This window comes from Chelonoidis abingdonii, chromosome 3 (assembly GCF_003597395.2).
Source record: "Chelonoidis abingdonii isolate Lonesome George chromosome 3, CheloAbing_2.0, whole genome shotgun sequence".
Classification (NCBI taxonomy): Eukaryota; Metazoa; Chordata; order Testudines; family Testudinidae; genus Chelonoidis; species Chelonoidis abingdonii.
This window is the reverse complement of record NC_133771.1, coordinates 105177791-105195952: the sequence shown is the minus strand read 5'-3', so window position 1 is coordinate 105195952 and position 18162 is coordinate 105177791. Positions and strand designations below refer to the sequence as shown.

Genomic DNA, 18162 nt, shown 5'->3' with positions numbered 1-18162 from the left:
CTTTCTGATGAGATTTCTTCCTAGCAGGAGTCTTGACATCTTGGCACATTAGATTAATTTGAAATTTCATCCTGTTTAATGTTAATCCCATCAGTATCTTGAAGCTGGTTGGCAACAGAATTGAATGCAAAACCTGTTAATAATGCTATCTTAAAAAAAATCAGAATATATAAAGAAAAACAGTATGGTTGTCTGTGTAAGAGGTGAATGAATAATATGCAAACAAACAAGAATTTACCTGAATAATTATTGGGCACTGATGAGTGGAAAATCAAAGGCCAAATTCTGGTCTCAGTTATTCCTTTGTAAACATAGTCACTCTTGACTTTAAGTTACTGTGGATTTACACAGGTCTGATTGAGGGCAGAATCTGGCCCAAAATTCTAATTTGATATTACTCTTAAAGATCTTTGGAGTTAGACTTGTGGCCATTGCTAAGAGAACACATTATGATGAAAGATGGTATAAAGGAGTGTAATGGCTCCCAAGTTAAAGAAGTTTGCTACTAGAGGAGGTTTCTAAGGGGTTTGAAGTGAATTATTAAATCCTGTAACAAAGATGGACTTTCACAAAGTTCAAGTGTGTGGCTGTGTGAACACTTAAAAAAAAACACAACAACTTAATTTACCCAATCAAGACAGGTCATGCATGTCAAACATCATAATCCAACTATTTAGAGTAAAAAAAGAGCCATGTTCTTGCTTTGCCCTGGGCATTCACTTGAAAAACTGTAATCTTCAAGCCTTGATCATCCCACAAAGATGCTCCCAAGGAAGAGAAACCCTCCCACCCCCCATATAAAACAAAATTTGCTACAAACAGTTATTAGGAAGTTTTAGTGAAATGTTGAAAATGTGAGATTCAGAAAAGATACTTTGTGGCATGTAAAGAGATCACCACTAAAACATCTTTTTGAAGCTTAATAAATGTAAATAGACTGATGTGCTGTATATTTTTCTGAAGATGTATTGATTTACAGTAGTACCTGGCATAAATCCATTCCAGAGGCTTAAACTCTCCATGGTTTATTGTAGAAAAAATCAAAACAATTGAAAAACCACTGCAATATCAAATAATATTTGTAATGGATGGTAAAAACAAGCAGGAGTGGCACCAGGGTTTTTGGCGCCCTAGGTGGGGGTCCGGTAGTTGGTGGCAATTCTGTGGCGGGGGGTCCTTCCACGCTCCTGGGCTTTGGGGCACTTTGGCAGCAGGTCCCAGAGCAAGTGAAGGACCCGCCACAGAATTGCCGCCGAAGACCTGGAGCGCGGAAGGACCCTCCGCCGCCAAATTGCCACGGAGGGTGGCAAAATGCCACCCTCCCAAATCCTAGTACCCAGTTGCCTAAATGGAAGCGCTGGCCCTGAAAACAAGCACTTAATTTGTGCATATATACTTACTATTGTACAAAGTTAATGATTTTTTTGAAAATCTCCTTTTTTCGTGTGCGTGTGGGGGGGAGGGTTACATATCCCTCCAGTGAAAGGAATTCCTTCCATTTCATCTCATTCCCAAACTTTCATGCTACAGAGGGAATAGTGTAGAAAGGAAGTGAGCAAGAACTAGTGGCAGTAATAAGGAAGTGGCAGTTGATTTTTTTTTTAGTTCTTGTGAAAAGTAGGAGCAATTAAGGACTTTTAAAATACTTTTTACACTCTTAAGGGTTTTAGGCATTTTGATTTGGGGTAGATGTGGGGCTCTCATTCCCCAGTCCATTGGTGGTAGCCTGGTAGGGTATGTGAAGCAGAAAATTCCTCTGCCTTGGGGGAGAGAACTGACTGACATGCTCTGATGGTAAATATTTCCTGTGGGTTTATTCATGACACAGTTTACAGATCAACTCTGACAGCTGCTTCTCACTTGCATTTCAGCAACCGCTAAAATATCACAGATAAACAACTAAAGAATTAGGCAAAGTGGGACTGGTAACATTGTTGGTAACTATAAATGAATTCCCCCTCCATCTTGTCTTTCTCTTTCAATAATAGTGACTAATGGATGGCCAAATCTTGCTACAAGAATTGGGTAAAAATCAGCAAGGAAACGTGAAGGAACCAAATAGCCAAGTCAAGAGTTGTGCCTAAAATGTTACAAATAAATGCCCAGAGTCTCATTTATGCTACAGTACCTTAACGTGGCTCTGGCAGTACATATGTACCAGGAAGTGGGAAATAAATGCAATTTTAAGGCTCAATTACACTGTGAGAGTAGTGTAAAGGGACTTTTGTATAAATGACAATCAGATCTAAAATGAATTAGTGACATAGGTCTGCAAAGATTGTTTAGTCAACACAGAATATGCCTGACTTTTCATAAGTTTTCCCAGGACTTTACTCTCCTACCCAAATTTACTATGACAAATTAAAATCCTTTTTTCCTAAATTATACCAAAGTTTGGCTTCCTCCTTTCTCCTATTCACCATAATGAATTAGTAACCTTCAACACTCATGAGCATAACACTTTTGCTGGAATACTTGGTTTGTTTCTGTGACTGGTGTTTTGTAAAGGTAGAACTGAACCTAAGTAGCTTAGTTTCAGGTTCTTTGGCTTTTGGATTAAAAGGCATAAAACCAAATTTTAATTTTACACTTTAAAAAGTTCAAATAATTGGGAAATCAGAATTTATAAATTAATTGGCCCAAAGATTCAAGTTTGGGTGCCTAAAATGAGGCAGTATAGTCCATTTTTAGTCATTAAATAAATATGGCCCCAATTTCAAAGGTGCTGAGCATCAAAGTTAACACTGATGTTCATGGCAGCTGCAGGTACTCACAAGGCCTTTCTAATTTAGGTGCCTAATTATGGCTTCAGCTGCCTAACTTTATGCACCTACTATAGCAAAGCACTTAAGGTGCTTAAACTTTAAACATGTGGGACTATTTACATGCTTAAATGCTTTGCTGGATTTGGGGCCCAAATTTGAAAATTTTAGTCATCAGTGTTTGTGTCCTATGTCTCCATCAATGACTTTAAAAAAAATAAGGATCAGCATGAGATGGATGTCATTTATTTATCTAAATTGTAGTAAGAAAAGCATATAATTATCATTGCACTGACACTTTTAACAATGTACAGTATATTCACAATTTTGTCTGAAGAGTATAAAACCTCTCACAAAATACACTGCAGAAACACAACTGAAGGATTTGTAAATTATTTGTTTTTAAAAGATTTTAAATAAAGTTCAAAGAAAGCTGAACCAAAAATATTTATTTGAAATAATGTTATTGTTTAGATAACAAGATGTCAATGACAGGATGTGGATTTCTAACTTTAGTGATGTCCTATTGCTTTGAAGAGAAATAGTTTTTGAAGTAGTGAGTGTAAGCACAGCTGGTGCTGGGGTCCTGCAGCAGCAGGCGGACATATCACGTTTGGACAAGTACCCTTATTTCCATGGCATATACAGAGAAAACATTTCCCATAACCTTTTCACTGAATCCATTCATAATTTACAAAGAGATTCTGAATGCTGGGGGCATCTACTCCTACGTAACTTCTGAGCCACGGCGGTGTGGGCGGTTTTTGCACTTCTTGACAGATATGCAGGTACTCTGCATGGAGCTGAGTTGGGGAAATGTCAGGATGAGGTGGAATTCTCATAATGGAATCATCATTAGTCCTGGAAAGATAATAGTGGAAATCTCATCACTGTGGGAAAACTGGTTGCATTACTGTAGCTGCTTTTCCAATAAATACATTTTGTATTTGTACAGTGGTTTGGGGAAGTGGCAAAGCGGAGGAAAATGGGGAAAATAATGCAGAAGATGATTCCACATCAGGAAGACTTTAAGATTTGCCATCAGGAGTAAACTCTGATACACTATCTGAAGATCTGGTGTAAATCAGTATAGTGCCATTGACTTCAATAGAACTATGCTAATTTACATCAGCTGGGGACTTGGCTTTGGTGTGTGCAGACTCTGTGTGGCCTGGTTTGTATGCATTCATTTCAATAGTTTGAAAAAGGTCCAATGACATAAATTTCTGGAGACTGGTAATGTACTCCCAATATTTTAACAAGAGGCCCTGACAAAAAGTGTTCTCACCAGTTATGAGCCAGCTGTAACAGGGAAGCTGAAATTGCAAGGTGAAATTGCAGGACTTGGGAATGCGTTCACTTGTTTTCCCATTTAAAAAAAAAAAAAGTATTCTCGTAACATTAAAAGGAGACAATACTACTAAGCAAACAAACATATTAAGTACTACATGCCAGAAGTGATTATATTTTTGCCCCTGAAATATGTATGCAATATATTGATAGCATAGCACAGTGTTTCTCTTGTGTAATTTGAAAAAGACTTGGATGGAGAGGGGTGCAGACCTTGAAAGGGTAGTGACGGGGAGGTTCTCTCCCTTTGAGTGTTTTTGGATAGCCTGACTTTTAGTGGAATCTGATCTATTCAAAAAGCAAAAAACATTGCTCTTCAGAAACATTCATGTTTGCCCCAAGGATGTCATCTCTGACAGGGATGATTTAATAGCACCCAGATAGAGGAAGAACTGCATTAAACAGCAGTAAAATCACTCCAGCCTTCTCTTAAGTTCAGTCGCAGAATTTTAACCAGGGGCTCCCAGGCACTCCTGAGAACCCTCCAGCATATCACTACAGCAAACATACTACAGCATCTATTCTGTGATGGATGACTTCTTGTAAAACATTCTGGGTAACATAGTTTGTCAAAATAATTCTGTTTCCTTACAAATGCCATGGTAACCGGAAAGTGTCTGTTTACACACTGAAAGAGGTTGGGTTTATTTCATGGTAATCAGCTTTCAGACTCTCACTCTAGAAGTATGCAAATTATGGAAGATTCTGTATCACAACTGACCAATCATGGGTCTGGTGTCCCATGGATACTGTTGAGCAATCATGTTCTTTATCCTACCAGAATTGCCTCTTGGAGTTGCACAGCACTGAAGTAGCTCTTCAAACACTATAACCAGGTTATATTTTATGACAAAGCCTTCTTCATTAAAATAAGAACTCTCCATATTTTTGGATGCAGTCTGCATATCTATATTAGTTGTTTTCTGTGACTTAAAATGATTCATCCATGATGTCATCTTTTGTGTGTGTGTTAACAGGTCGAACCATTGATACAGAAGGGCCATGGGAATCTGGTGCACCATATCCTGCTTTATCAGTGTAGCAGCAGTTTGAATGACAGTGTGTTGGACTACGGCCATGAATGCTACCACCCCAACATGCCAGATTCTTTTCTCACATGTGAGACAGTCATTTTTGCGTGGGCCATTGGAGGAGAGGTAGGATGAATGGTTACCTGGGATGATTTATCAATAAAGCTGTAAAGGAATGTGCATCACAGTGAAGGTTTTTCCATACTGCCAATTAGTAAATTGGATTTAATGCTACAGAATTTTGGTCACTAGGACTTTTACCATATTTGAAAACTGTGTGAGATTGTGTTCTACCATTACACACCTGCACAGTGGTGTAATAGGGAGTGAGAACTTGTGCTCTCCCCTTACATGCAGTGCAGCCTTGGCCTTCAAGGATGTGCAGGGGCTTTGCCTTAAATGCCACCTCCAGGAAGCAACTGGTAGAGAGTGGGGATTAAGTGAAGTCATGGCTCTCTCTTGGGAGCAGCTGTTGGAAGAGTGGGCATGGGGAGCAGGTGGAAACATGGCTCTGTCATTGTCATTAAGTGATTGTTGTAAACAACACCCCCCACAACAAAACATGAGCCTCTGGGTTCTTATTTTGATAGCCAAGATGTAAATACAGTTTTTCAGGAAGAAGTTACATATTATTTTAGCTGGTCACTTAGGCCTAAAACTACAAAGGTACTTAGGATCCTCCCCACCTAGAGTGCTGGCTTTTGTGGAGTCCATTCTTACTCGCCTATCTCTCCCGATGCATTGGATAGGGAGATAGGCACCTAACTCAGACTTTGTGGATTGCAGTGCATTCCAGTGCTTTTTTAGGTAGTCAAAAAGTTATGTGTTGCAATGCACAGTGTCAGAAGGCCTAAGTCCCTGTGTGGATTCAAGTCTTAAGGTCTTTTCTTTAAAGCATATATAGCCACAATAGCTAAGTGTCTCACCATACAATGTTAAATTTTATGGACCTTTTCTATATAAAACCTGATAGGGATATTAAGCACCAAGTTAAAAGTAGTGAAAATAATGTAGTAAGTGCCAACACTTGTGGAAAAAATGACTTGGGAATGTCGGCTGTGCCATATCAGACTGCCCCATCTAATCTGGAATCCTGCCTCCAGCAATGGCCACCAGCTGGTGCTTCAGAAGAAGATGGAAAAAACCAAACAGACTATAGTTAGTGATGAAAACTAGGTAAGGACAGGAGGTTTCTCTCCAAATAAAGACAGAGATTGATTTCACACTGGCACAGATCCTTGTGTGCATTGCTGTTACTTTGCACCAGATGGCAGGTGTAATTTGGCAGTAATTCTGGTATAGCTAGACCAGGGAGTATCACCTGCATGGAGAGGGTGATCCTGCACTAGTTTAGAGCCAAGAGAGGGACTTATATGCCACACACCTTTCCTGCTGCAAGCATACTGGTTATGTTTAGTCTTGAGAAAAAAGAAGGAAGGGACACTTGTACCATTCTTCAGATATGTTAAGGGCTGTTCTAAAGAGGATAGTGATCAGGTGTTCTCCATGTCCACTGAAGGTAGGACAAGAAGTAATTGTCTTAATCTGCAGCAAGGGAGATTTAGGTTAGATATTAGGAAAAACTTTCTTACTATAAGGTTAGTTAAGTACTAGCATAGGCTTCCAAAGGAGGTTATGGAATCCCCATCATTGGAGGTTTTTGGACAAACACCTGTCAGGAATAGTTTAGGTTTATCTGGTTCTGCCTCAGAGCTGGGGGCTGGACTTGGTGACCTATAACACCTGTGGAAATTGGCTGTGACTTTTGAGCTTGGAAAAGAGATGACTAAGGCAGGATATGATAGAGGTCTATAAAATCTTGACTGGTGTGGATAAAGTGACCGAGGAAATGTAATTTACTCCTTTACCTAACCCAAGAACGAGGGGTCACCCAATGAAATTAATAGGCAGCAGGTTTAAAACAAACATAAGGAAGTACTTCTTCACACAATGCACAACCTGTGGAACTGCTTGCCAGGGGATGTTGTGAAGGCCAAAACTATAACAGGATTCAGAAAAGAACTAGATAAGTTAACGGAGGATACGTTCACCAATGGCTATTAGCCAGGATGCGTATAGATGCAGCACCGTACTCTGAGTGTCCCTAGCCTCTGTGGCCAGAAGCTGGGAGTGAATGACAGGGGATGGATTACTTGAGGATTGCCTGTTCTGTTCATTCCCTCTGGGGCACCTGGAATTGACCACTATTGGAAGATAGGATACTTGGCTAGATGGACCATTAGTCTGACCCAGTATGGTCGTTCATTTATTCTTATGACTATGAGAAAGAGGACACAATCCTGATGGCATGCCAATCCTAGCTCTGTTTTCAGCCCCTTGCAAATGTTAAAGTTAGGGCAGTCCTAATGGTACTGTCACACTGCAGCTAGAACTTCCAAGCACGTCTAGCATCGGAATCAGGGCAGTTCAATGGACAACTTTAGGCCACTTTTGCACATCACTCCTGACATGTACTTTGTGCATTTTGGCCATAACTCTACACTCTAGCCTCAAATTTTTAACTTTCCTCTACCTTGGTTCAAGTGAAGTAAGAAGCCCATATAAATAAAATCTGGTTTAACAAAGTTTATCCCAGTCTTTGCAAGGATAATCCTGTTGTTAATGCACTGGAGTAGGAAAGGGAAGATCTGGGTTCTATTCTGGCTTTGTCACCGAACCCCTTAGTGGCTCAATTTCCTCATATGCAACATAAGGATGTTAATATAGAAGTGTTGTGAGGTTTAATTCATTTATGTAAACCACTAGAGTGCTGGGATCCTAGAATACAAAGTGCAAATATACTATTTGTATATGGGAAACAGTGTAACTTAGTTTCCGACAGGTCGGAATTTTGATAAATGACCTCTTCTAGTAGATATAGGATCACTTTTGAGGCTCAAATAATTTTACTGAGAATGTAACAGTTTGTCTAAGAACAGTCTAAACTCATATAACCGGCATAGTATCTGGAAATTGTTGCTTTTAAAAATTAGGAACATTTTTACTTTAGATTCAAATGTTCATAAAAAAAAATATTTTCCAACTAACCCACTTGATGATGCAATACTGACACTTTTGAAATTTAATTTCCTTTTGCAGCTCAGTCAAAAAATGTAGGATGAATAACCTGTTAGCGAGCAGCAGAGTTGAATATTTTATATAGTTTTAGTGGTTTGGTTTATGCATTCATTATTATTTAATGGGATATATCATTCCATGATGCCATGTCCAGTAAGTTTTAAAAAGAATTGTTGTTTGTCCATAGTTCACATAATTCTTATTTACATTGTTATATCACTGTTTTAAAATCAGTAGGTATACTGATCAAAACAAAACTGACATGTGGTCAGGACAGGAACCCTATTAACCAGATGTGCATGTTTCAAATTACAGGCCTTTACATATCCTCCTCGTGTTGGTCTATCCATTGGCACACCAACAGACCCTCAGTATGTGCTTATGGAAGTCCATTATGACAATCCATCATATCTAGAAGGTATGTTCATTCATCCTAACCATAATATTCAGTATTTCAGAAGGTACCGCATGCTGATGTATCTCATCCTTTCACCAGAACAGGTGAACCAAATTAACTGCAAAATAGAAGTCCATTTTCCTCTGATATTGTCCCTATTCAGTATCAGATCCAATCCTTCATTCCTTGCACACTAGAAGACTCGATGGAAATTAATGGAAGTTTTGGATGCACAAAGAATTCTGGATCAGGCCCATCATGAGCAATGAATAACTGTTTTATCACTAAATACTTCATATTGTGTCTGTTTGCGTCCTGTTCCTTACATTGATAAGTCTTAGCCTTGCTGAAAGATGACTAGCATTAATTAGCTTGCATCAAGTGACCTTGAAGCATATATAATGTAAAAACAAACAAAATTTCAGTAAAAAGAATGAGGTTTACTTGTGGCACCTTAGAGACTAATAAATTTATTTGAGCATAAACTTAATACGGCTACCACTCTGAAAAAAAATTCAGTAGAGGAATCAGGGAACAAGATTAAACAAAGAATAAGTAAGCTACCACAATTGAGAGCAGTTTCTGAAAACTGATTACTCAGGATGCTAGACAAATCATAGATTAAAGGATTCATATCTTGAAAGATTTACTCTCCTTTTGTAATATTATTTTTTGTATTTTTATCAACAAGTTGAAGAAAATTACTTAAGTTAAATAGAAGCAAAGGGAATTTTTGCTGTGAAACCGGAGACATCCCAGAATAATCTAAGGCATTTCAAAGCTAACTTCTTAAAATAGAGTAGTAATTCATTTTGGATCTTAAACAAATATGTGCTGAGTTACCTGAGAATTTACTGTTATCTGGCAAAATGCTAACTGGGTAAAATGTACCACAGGCCCTTTTAATTCTTACTTAAGATGAATCTATCATCATTAGTAAACTCATGTCCACATTAAATCCTCTGCTCATAGCTTAAGAGACCCTATCTCTCTCCTATTTTTGTATTAATACTATCAAGTCCACCTAAAATACATTTATTTAATTGAGCACTTTTTCCATTCTGCAAACTCTATAAGTTTCTCAGATATTGTCAAAACCAGTTTGCGTTGAATACAAGAGTCTCCAATAATATCACTGATGTTTAATGATTTTTCCATGAAATATCAGCTGAAAATCAGAGATTTCAGGCTCCAAGGAGAGCACTTAATTATCCTCACAGAATCACTGTTTTGTTTTAATTAACATTGTATAATTTTATGATTTTATTCTAAATGACTTGTTAACAAAAAAATAATAATAATAATGAAAGACATGGGCAGACTGGAATGATGATTTAACTTTGGAAGCCATAGGAAGGATTTTGCCTCCTGCTCTGGCCCCATATGTTGCCATAAACAGCCATCAAGGTACAAGGGAAAATGTGCCCAGTGGGGGCACAGTATGGATACCACCAAAGGTGGCCCTTTGCTGCCACCCCCCACTTCCCATCACTACTGCATGCCCTGCTGCTTGAGGCATGCAAAAAGCAAAGGGGTGAGGACCTATAGTGCACGATGTTATGGGAAAGATGCTGTCAATTATTAGAACAACTCTGGCTAATGGACCAGACTAGAATCTTGAGGCCACAGAGTTGTCATAAAGTCACCTCTGTCCTCTCTCTTTCTATACTATATCTTCTGTGCAGTTCTTGCTGGCCTTGCAGAACAGACTCTTAGCCAATGCTTCGACTCAGTGATTGAAGGTAACATTTTCAAAAATGATGTAGGAGCCTAAGAATAATTGACTTACTTACACTCCTAAGTGCCCAAACCACTTTTAAAAATGGGATTCCTAAGTAGGGTTGCCAACTTCGGTTGGATGAATTGCTGGAGCTTTCATCACATGATATTATCTTTAATGAAAGATTAGTCTTTAATTCCTGGAGACTCCAGGACAATCCTGGAGGGCTGGCAAACCTAATAAGTCACTTTGGCAATTGTGAAAATTTTACCCTTAATTTTTGTATTGAGGAAGGTTTTGTCTGAAAATCTCATTGGAAACTCTCAGATATTGCCAGAAAATGTTACATCATTTTGATGTTGACAATAAAGAGGCTTGACTATACAAAATACCGTATTCTAGAGCAATGAGGTCATAGAAGTTAAAGCTAGAAGTTATCACCAGATCACCTATTCTGATCTCCTGCTACCACAAGCCATCAGCACCACCTAGCACCTCTATGCTAAACTAAACAACCAAAATTAGTCCAAAGTATTACAGTCCACATGAGACTGTTGTTTGCCACAGGCAGAGAATTGGAGAGAACAAGGTACGTCAATGCCTGAGACCCCTGCAGTGGCAGGGAAATGATTAACTGAGATATACCCAGATAATCCTGGCAAGTGACTTGCACTTCATGCTGCAGAGGAAGGCAACTTGACCCCCCCTCCAGGTCACTGCCAATCTGATTTGGAGAGAAAATTCCTTCCCATCCCCACATATAGCAATCAGTTAGACCCTGAGCATGTCATCAAGAACCAACCAGCTAAGCCTCTGAGAGAGAGAATGCTCAGACCCACCTCAGAGCATTGGGCCCCCTATCCAGGGTCCCATTTCCAGCCATAGCCATTTCTGATGCTTCAGAAGAAAACCAAAAAAACCCACCCAAACCCAGAATACATTAGTGCTCTAAAGAGATCATATCCTACAAGGAGCTCAGAAAAAAAAGTCAATTTAGAGTCCCAAGTACTACAAGTATTAAAAATCAATATGTTGCTGGCTCCCTTGTCACCTCTGAAGAGGTCGTAAGTCATGCACTGTAATGTAGCTCAACAACAGTAACTGGTCATGCGTAGCATAAAAATGGAGAAATCAGGACATATCTTACATTCAGTTTGCCAACTCAAACATGTAAAAATAATTACAAATAATTACACAGTTTAGATCTTGCATACTTTGGTGAATGGGCACTTCTTAGAAAAACTATTGGTAGATAGGGAAAGATCTGTCTTAACATATCCAGCTAATACTATTGTATTGACGTAATATATGGTTGCAGGCATCATGTTTGTTATGTTTCTTAGAAGTACAAGTTACTGGACAGTTTCTTTCCTTCTTTGACATTCTTGTTAATTTACTTGCATTTTTAATTTTCTAAGGCAAATATTTTAAAAGAGGGGAGAAATCAAAGAAGGAAGTGACAGAAATTATCATAAAAAAATTAACACATAAGGAAGGTAATATTCTTTTATATTATATCCTGTCTAATAAGAATACCTAATACAAAGAGAAATAATCAGAGGCACTAAATTGACTTTTGACTGTAATGAATTGTGACAAGGTAAATAAATACGTAAACGTGACTATACATTTTGATGTATGAAATGGACTTGGACAAATGTCAATTTGACTCTTAGAAATTGTCAGTCTTTATACATAAGGCTTAGCTTCCTTCAATGACTTCATATTAGCGTAGACATGTTCCAGGCTAGAAAAATGACATGTCCCTAGCACTTCCACAGGAAGCTCAACACACAGAGTACATTCACTACCACAAAACAATAGTAATAATAATTAGAGATATACCAATCTCCTAGAACTGGAAGGGACCTTGAAAGGTCATTGAGTCCAGCCCCCTGCCTTCACTAGCAGGGCCAAGTACTGATTTTGCCCCAGATTCCTAGGTGGCCCCCTCAAGGATTGAACTCACAAGCCTGAGTTTAGCAGGCCAATGCTCAAACCACTGAGCTATCCCTTCCCACACGTGCATGGAGTGTAGCGAAAATCTAGAGATGTCCCTGATTGTAGCACTAAAAAATCCTTATCTAATTCTCCCTTCCCTCTCTGAGATTAATACAGTGGATAATCACGTTCATCATTAAAGGCTCCCTGAGCTGACAGGGATCAGAGAAGTTGCAAAAGAGGCTTGCTTGGTCTCCAGTGACATGCTGCAATCTAAAAGGCTTCTTTACAGTCAAGTCAACAAGACAGGAAATATACCACTGGTGTTATGAAGGGATAAAGAAACTTACAACTGGATGAAAATAGGTGTCTATTACCTAAAAAACCCAAAATGCGTTGAGCTGCTTTTCAAATATTTTATTTTAAAATAACATGTTCTGCCTTTTGAGATTGTGTTATTCACTTTCAAAGATTGCCCATAATCTGCCTTTGTACCCTTCAATTTCCATGTAAACTACTAAGAGGAGTATGACAAACATTTTTCATACAGGTTAACCTGATTCAGATATCAACATACCTTATTTAACCACTTTCTTGTGAGTTACCTTTATTTATTGCTTCCCTAATTCCTGTGAAATATTTAACCCATTTCCAATTTAAAACCTCCCTTGCATGATTTTCATGTAAAAATTTATGAACAAATCTGAGAGAAACTCTGTGATTGGATTTTTTTTATCCTGATTTATAGCCACAGTTGACAATGCTCTTTTGTTGCAGGTTTGATAGATAACTCTGGACTGAGGCTATTTTATACTACAGATTTACGGAAATATGATGCTGGGGTTATTGAAGCTGGTCTTTGGGTTAGCCTCTTCCACAATATCCCACCGGGCATGCCTGAATTCATGTCAGAAGGTCACTGCACTCTGGAATGTCTGGAAGAAGTATGTGTCCTGTCTAATACTATTAGGTTTCGGTCTCTGTATTAATTTGTGATGACATTTTTAAATTAACTTATTGGGAAGAATAACAAATATTAGTTAAAGTCACTTGAGCAAAGGCATTTCCCTCTTACTAGACACCAAAACTTCGGATCTTTCTGGATATAAATAGCTTCAAACAATAAGAATTTTTAGTATTTTTTAAATTATCATTTTCTCTGGGCTGAGATTATTCTGTGAAGTTGACATTGTAAAATTCAATATTCCAGTTATATATATTGGTACATATAATGAAGTAGTATATAAAATATTAAATTATTTTATACACTTTTTAATATAATACTAGATAAAACATTTCACTCTGCAAAGCAAAGACATTATAGTATAGAAAGCTAACCACAAAGGCTTGTGGGAAGAGGTTAACTAAGATCTATGCAAAAGCTAAAGGTTCTATGTATTGAAGTCACAGTCTGAAAAATGGTGTTAGATTGATCAGTGAAGATTGGTTAAGATACAGGTACTGAGGTTTTGCTGTGTGTACCAAAATATTAAATTGTACAGTCTCAGTTTCATTAAAAGATCTTTAATGTAGTTTTGAGGAGAGGATTCTGTTCCACTTTCTGTTATTGAGATATGGTATGAAACCAGTGATTAAGGTACTAAATAATACTCTCATTGATATTTTTGTCCTATCTAAAGTTGAGACAAGTTTGAATGTATAGTTAATTTAAGCTATGGTTTGGGTTTAAGGCCAAACTAGAGCTAGGATTTGGGTGTGCAACTGATAGTACCGAGATGGGGCTGATGGTGGTTGTAAACTGTAAATGTGTTGAAAACTGCAACTTTAAATGAAACAATGATTAACAAATCAAATTTTTCCATAAGATTTAATGTAAATGTGGGGGGTTAGGTTCCAAGGAAATTTTTGGGGGGCAGACAAAAGGCATTATATACTGTATAGTGGTTGGGAAGTGCCCCTGGCTTACCCCTGGGGCTCAGGGCTGGGGGTGCAGGGTCTAGGAGGGAGTTAGGGTGCAGGATGGTGCTCAGGTTTAGGTGTGGGGTCTGGGAGGGAGTTAAGGTGTGGGAGGGCACAGGGCCAGCGCTTCCATTTAGGCGACCTAGGTGATCGCCTAGGGCGCCAGGATTTGAGAGCGCGGCATTTTGCGGCCCTCGGTGGCAGGGGGTCCTTCCGCGCTCCAGGTCTTCGGCGGCAATTCTGCGGTGGGTCCTTCACTTGCTCCAGGACCCACCACTGAAGTGCCCCGAAGACCAGGAGCGCGGAAGAACCCCCTGCTGCAGAATTGCTGCTGACTGGGAGCGTGGGAAGGACCCCCGCCTAGGCGGGGCCAGCTTCAGACCCCTGCGGCATGCCGTGAGGGGCGCTCTGCCAGTTGCCACGAGGGCAGCACGTGGCTCCGGTGGACCTGCGGGAGGTTCACCTAAGCCGCGGGACCGGCGAGCGGCAGAGCACCCCCCGTGGCGTGCCGCCGTGCTTGGGGTGGCGAAATGGCTAGAGCCGGCCCTGCGCCTAGGGTGCCAAAAACCCTGGCGCCGCTCCTGGGAGGGCACTCAAGGTGGGGATGCGGAGGGAGGCTCAGGGCTGGGACAGGCAGAAGGTGCAGAGAACTTACCTGGGGCAGCTCCTGCTTGGTGCCAGGGGTGTGCAGGTAGCTCTGTGCAGCGCGGCACCGCACCCATGGACGTGATTCTGGGAGCCGTGATTCTGGGCAGGGCTGGCTCCAGACCCCAGCGTGCCAAGCGTGTGCTTGGGGTGGCATGCTGCTGGCAGGGCCGGCTTTAGGCCGATTCGGCCAATTCTGGGGAATTGGGCCCTGCGCCTAAAAGGGCCCCGCACCTTAGGCACCTTTTTAATTTTTTTTTTTTTTTTTTTTTTACTTACCCCGGTCCCCGGCTGCGATCTGCTCTGGGGTCCTCCATGGTCCCGCTCCTTTGAGTGAAGCGCCGGCAGGAGCGCGGCGCGGCCCCGCTCTCCCAGCTACAGCTCCAGCCGGGGCGGCGGGGCTTGCCGCGCTCCGGCCGGGAGAGCGAGGCCGCGGGGCTTTGCCGCTCTCCGGCCAGGAGAGCGAAGTTGCAGGGCTTTGCCGCGCTCCTGCTGGAGCTCCGGCCAGGAAAGCAGGGCGGTGGGGCTTTGCCACTCTCTGGCTGGGAGAGTGGAGTCGCGGGGCTTGCCGTGCTCCAGCCGGAGTGCGGCAAACCCGGAACTCGGCCAGGAGCCGGGGAAGCCGCTATGCATCGGGATCAGCAGGGCGCAACCCGCAGACGCCAGGTGAGCTCTGGGACCCTTAAAATATCTCCCGACCTGGGCAGTGAGGGCTCGGGGCTATTTAAAGGCAGGCTACGATGCAATACGCAACTGGTCCTTCAAATAGCGCCGGAGCACCGCATCCTCAATCTTCCCCATGTCCTCGGCGGTATTTAACAAGTCCCGGATAAAAGTGTTGGGCTTACTAAGGAGTTGGGGTTCAGCTTCCTCGATGCAACCCCTGAATGCCAACACAGGCCCGATGCCTGAAGCCAGCTTGCACTGCCTCAGCCAGCCATGCAAACCATTCTGTCACAACCACTGCACACACCCCTGACCTGCCATAAGCCCAGCCCCACAACTGCTGCCCGACCTACATCTCGCCAATCCCGAATCTGTCCTCAACCCTCTGCACCCACTGCTAAGCCCATCCAACTCTCTGTCTCAGCCTCAACCCTGCGAACCACCTGCAGCTGCCGAGCACGCCCGCTCACACCCCATCTCCAACACCCACATCACTTGCCCTGCTGCAGCCAGCCTACCATCCAGTCCCTGCCTCCCCAGCACCATGTACTGCGCCTGGTTCTGGCACTACCGCACACTTCTTAATGATGGAAGGGAGCAGCTGGGACCAACACATGTGCACACCCCCAGGGAGTGGTGGGGACCCACACATGTGAAACGGCGGTCATTAATAGCCAATCAACAGCATATATGATGTAATGTATATAATATATAATTTTATTATTCATATAGTTATGGAAAGTAAATAATACATGAAAGAAATGAAAGGCTTTTTTTTCCACTTTTTTTTAAGTCATCCCTGCCAGGGCCCCACCGAAAATGTTTGAATTGGGCCCCGCACTTCCTAAAGCCGGCTCTGGCTGCAGGGGGCGGCTCTGCTGGTTGCCGGGAGGGCGGCAGGCAGCTCCTGTGGACCTTCTGCAGGCATCCCTGCGGAGGGTCTGCTGGTCCCGCGGCTCCGATGGAGCATCCGCAGGCACACCTGCGGGAATTCCACCGGAGCTGCGGGACCAGTGGACCCTCCGCAGAGACTCCTGCGGGAGGTCCACCGAAGCCGTGGGATGGGCGAGCGGCAGAGTGCCCCCTGCAGTGTAATGGCTAGAGCCGGCCCTGATTCTGGGAGCTTCAGTTCTGGGTGCTTCTCTTTGGTCAGCTTTGAAGGGGAAAGCGCCACTTCTCTCCAGCCACTGGTTGCACGGCTGCCCCTGCTCCTCCTGAGTCCTCCGGCCAGTGCTCGCAGGGCCACATTCGGAAAGGGGCTTTAGACCTGCAGGCCAGGGCGCTGGGGCCACCTTAGCCCAGGGCCCTGCAGCCACTAAAGCCCCTGCATTCTGGGTGGCCCTGCCTGCCGGGGGTAGGGGGCAGCTTCCCCGCTTGCTCCCTCCCTCCCAGAAAGTCCTAAGTGCTGCCAAACAGCTATTTGGCAGCAGGAGAAGTGCTGGGAGGGAGGGAGAAGGGAGGGGGAGGAGGCGGCGAAGACGAACTTGTGCAATACTCCCTTGTAAAGTCAGCCACATGACGACGTTATAAGGGAGCATTGCACAACTTTAAACGAGCATGTTCCCTAATGGAGCAGCAATGGAACTTCGAAACAATGTTAAGCAGGAGGACGGTAAGTGAGCAGTTACTGTACTATAAACTGAGGAAACATACAGTGCATTTATATATTTAACATTCTCACTCATCTGTTTACCTTTTGTGCTTGTGATGTACTGACAGTTTTGTTGGTTTCCCTTTATCAGGCCTTGGATGCTGAGAGGCCAAGTGGGATTCATGTGTTTGCTGTTCTTCTCCATGCCCATCTTGCTGGCAGAGCCATCAGGATGCGTCACTTCCGCAAGGGTGAAGAACAGAAGCTGCTTGCTTATGATGATGAGTTTGACTTCAATTTTCAGGAGTTTCAGTATCTAAAGGAAGAAAGAACTATCTTGCCTGTACGAATCTCTTAATTCTTCCCCTTACCATAGTTTGTGAGCCACAGTGACTAATATTTTGTTCATAGTTAGGATTAATTTTGCTTGTGAAATGACTTTTTGATCTTACTCACTTTCCTGCCTTTCACAAAACCACCATCACATTAGAGTTGGGAAAATACTAAACAGTATCCGATGAATACTTACCTAAATTTTTAAATAATTTTCTTTGACCATGTTCTGATCTCTTTTGTGTTTGGTTTCTCCAAACATTTGAGCAATTAAGTTTTATTGTCACAAATGTTTGTGGAAAGGACATTTTAAACTCTCATATGTGAGTGTGCCAATTTTTTTGTGCATTCATCCAGTCAGGGAAAGGAAACAATACCATATGGCTTTTCTGACCAATTGTAATTAACACAACACATATTGACTATCAAGTACTTGCAAAGAGCTGTTTATGTTCCACCTCACACACAGACAGGAAATTAGTCAACTAAGTCTTCCATTTATTTTAAATTTTTTATTTGTTGCTAAAGGGGAAAAACTTCATTACTCCATCATGGTCTGCATTGACCTTCACTGAGTAACTGAATCTCCTTGGGGCAAGAAATCATTATGTCTCATTTTCTCTGAGGCACTTAGCACACTCCTGAGCATTGTAAAATAAATAAATAATATAATACACCATTTAAAAAAATACAGAAATCTTCAACACTTTTTATTAACAAATAAATTC

General features: G+C 41.7%; 1 protein-coding gene across 1 annotated transcript in view; it reads left to right on the top strand.

The window, feature by feature from the left end:
* The window catches only part of MOXD1 (monooxygenase DBH like 1), a 95364-nt gene that overhangs the window by 46676 nt on the left and 30526 nt on the right, over positions 1-18162 (top strand). The window contains exons 5-8 of the mRNA XM_032791597.2: positions 5090-5269; positions 8537-8639; positions 13057-13223; positions 17253-17444. Coding sequence (XP_032647488.1) covers positions 5090-5269; positions 8537-8639; positions 13057-13223; positions 17253-17444 — 642 coding nt within the window. The remainder of the gene's footprint in view (positions 1-5089; positions 5270-8536; positions 8640-13056; positions 13224-17252; positions 17445-18162) is intronic.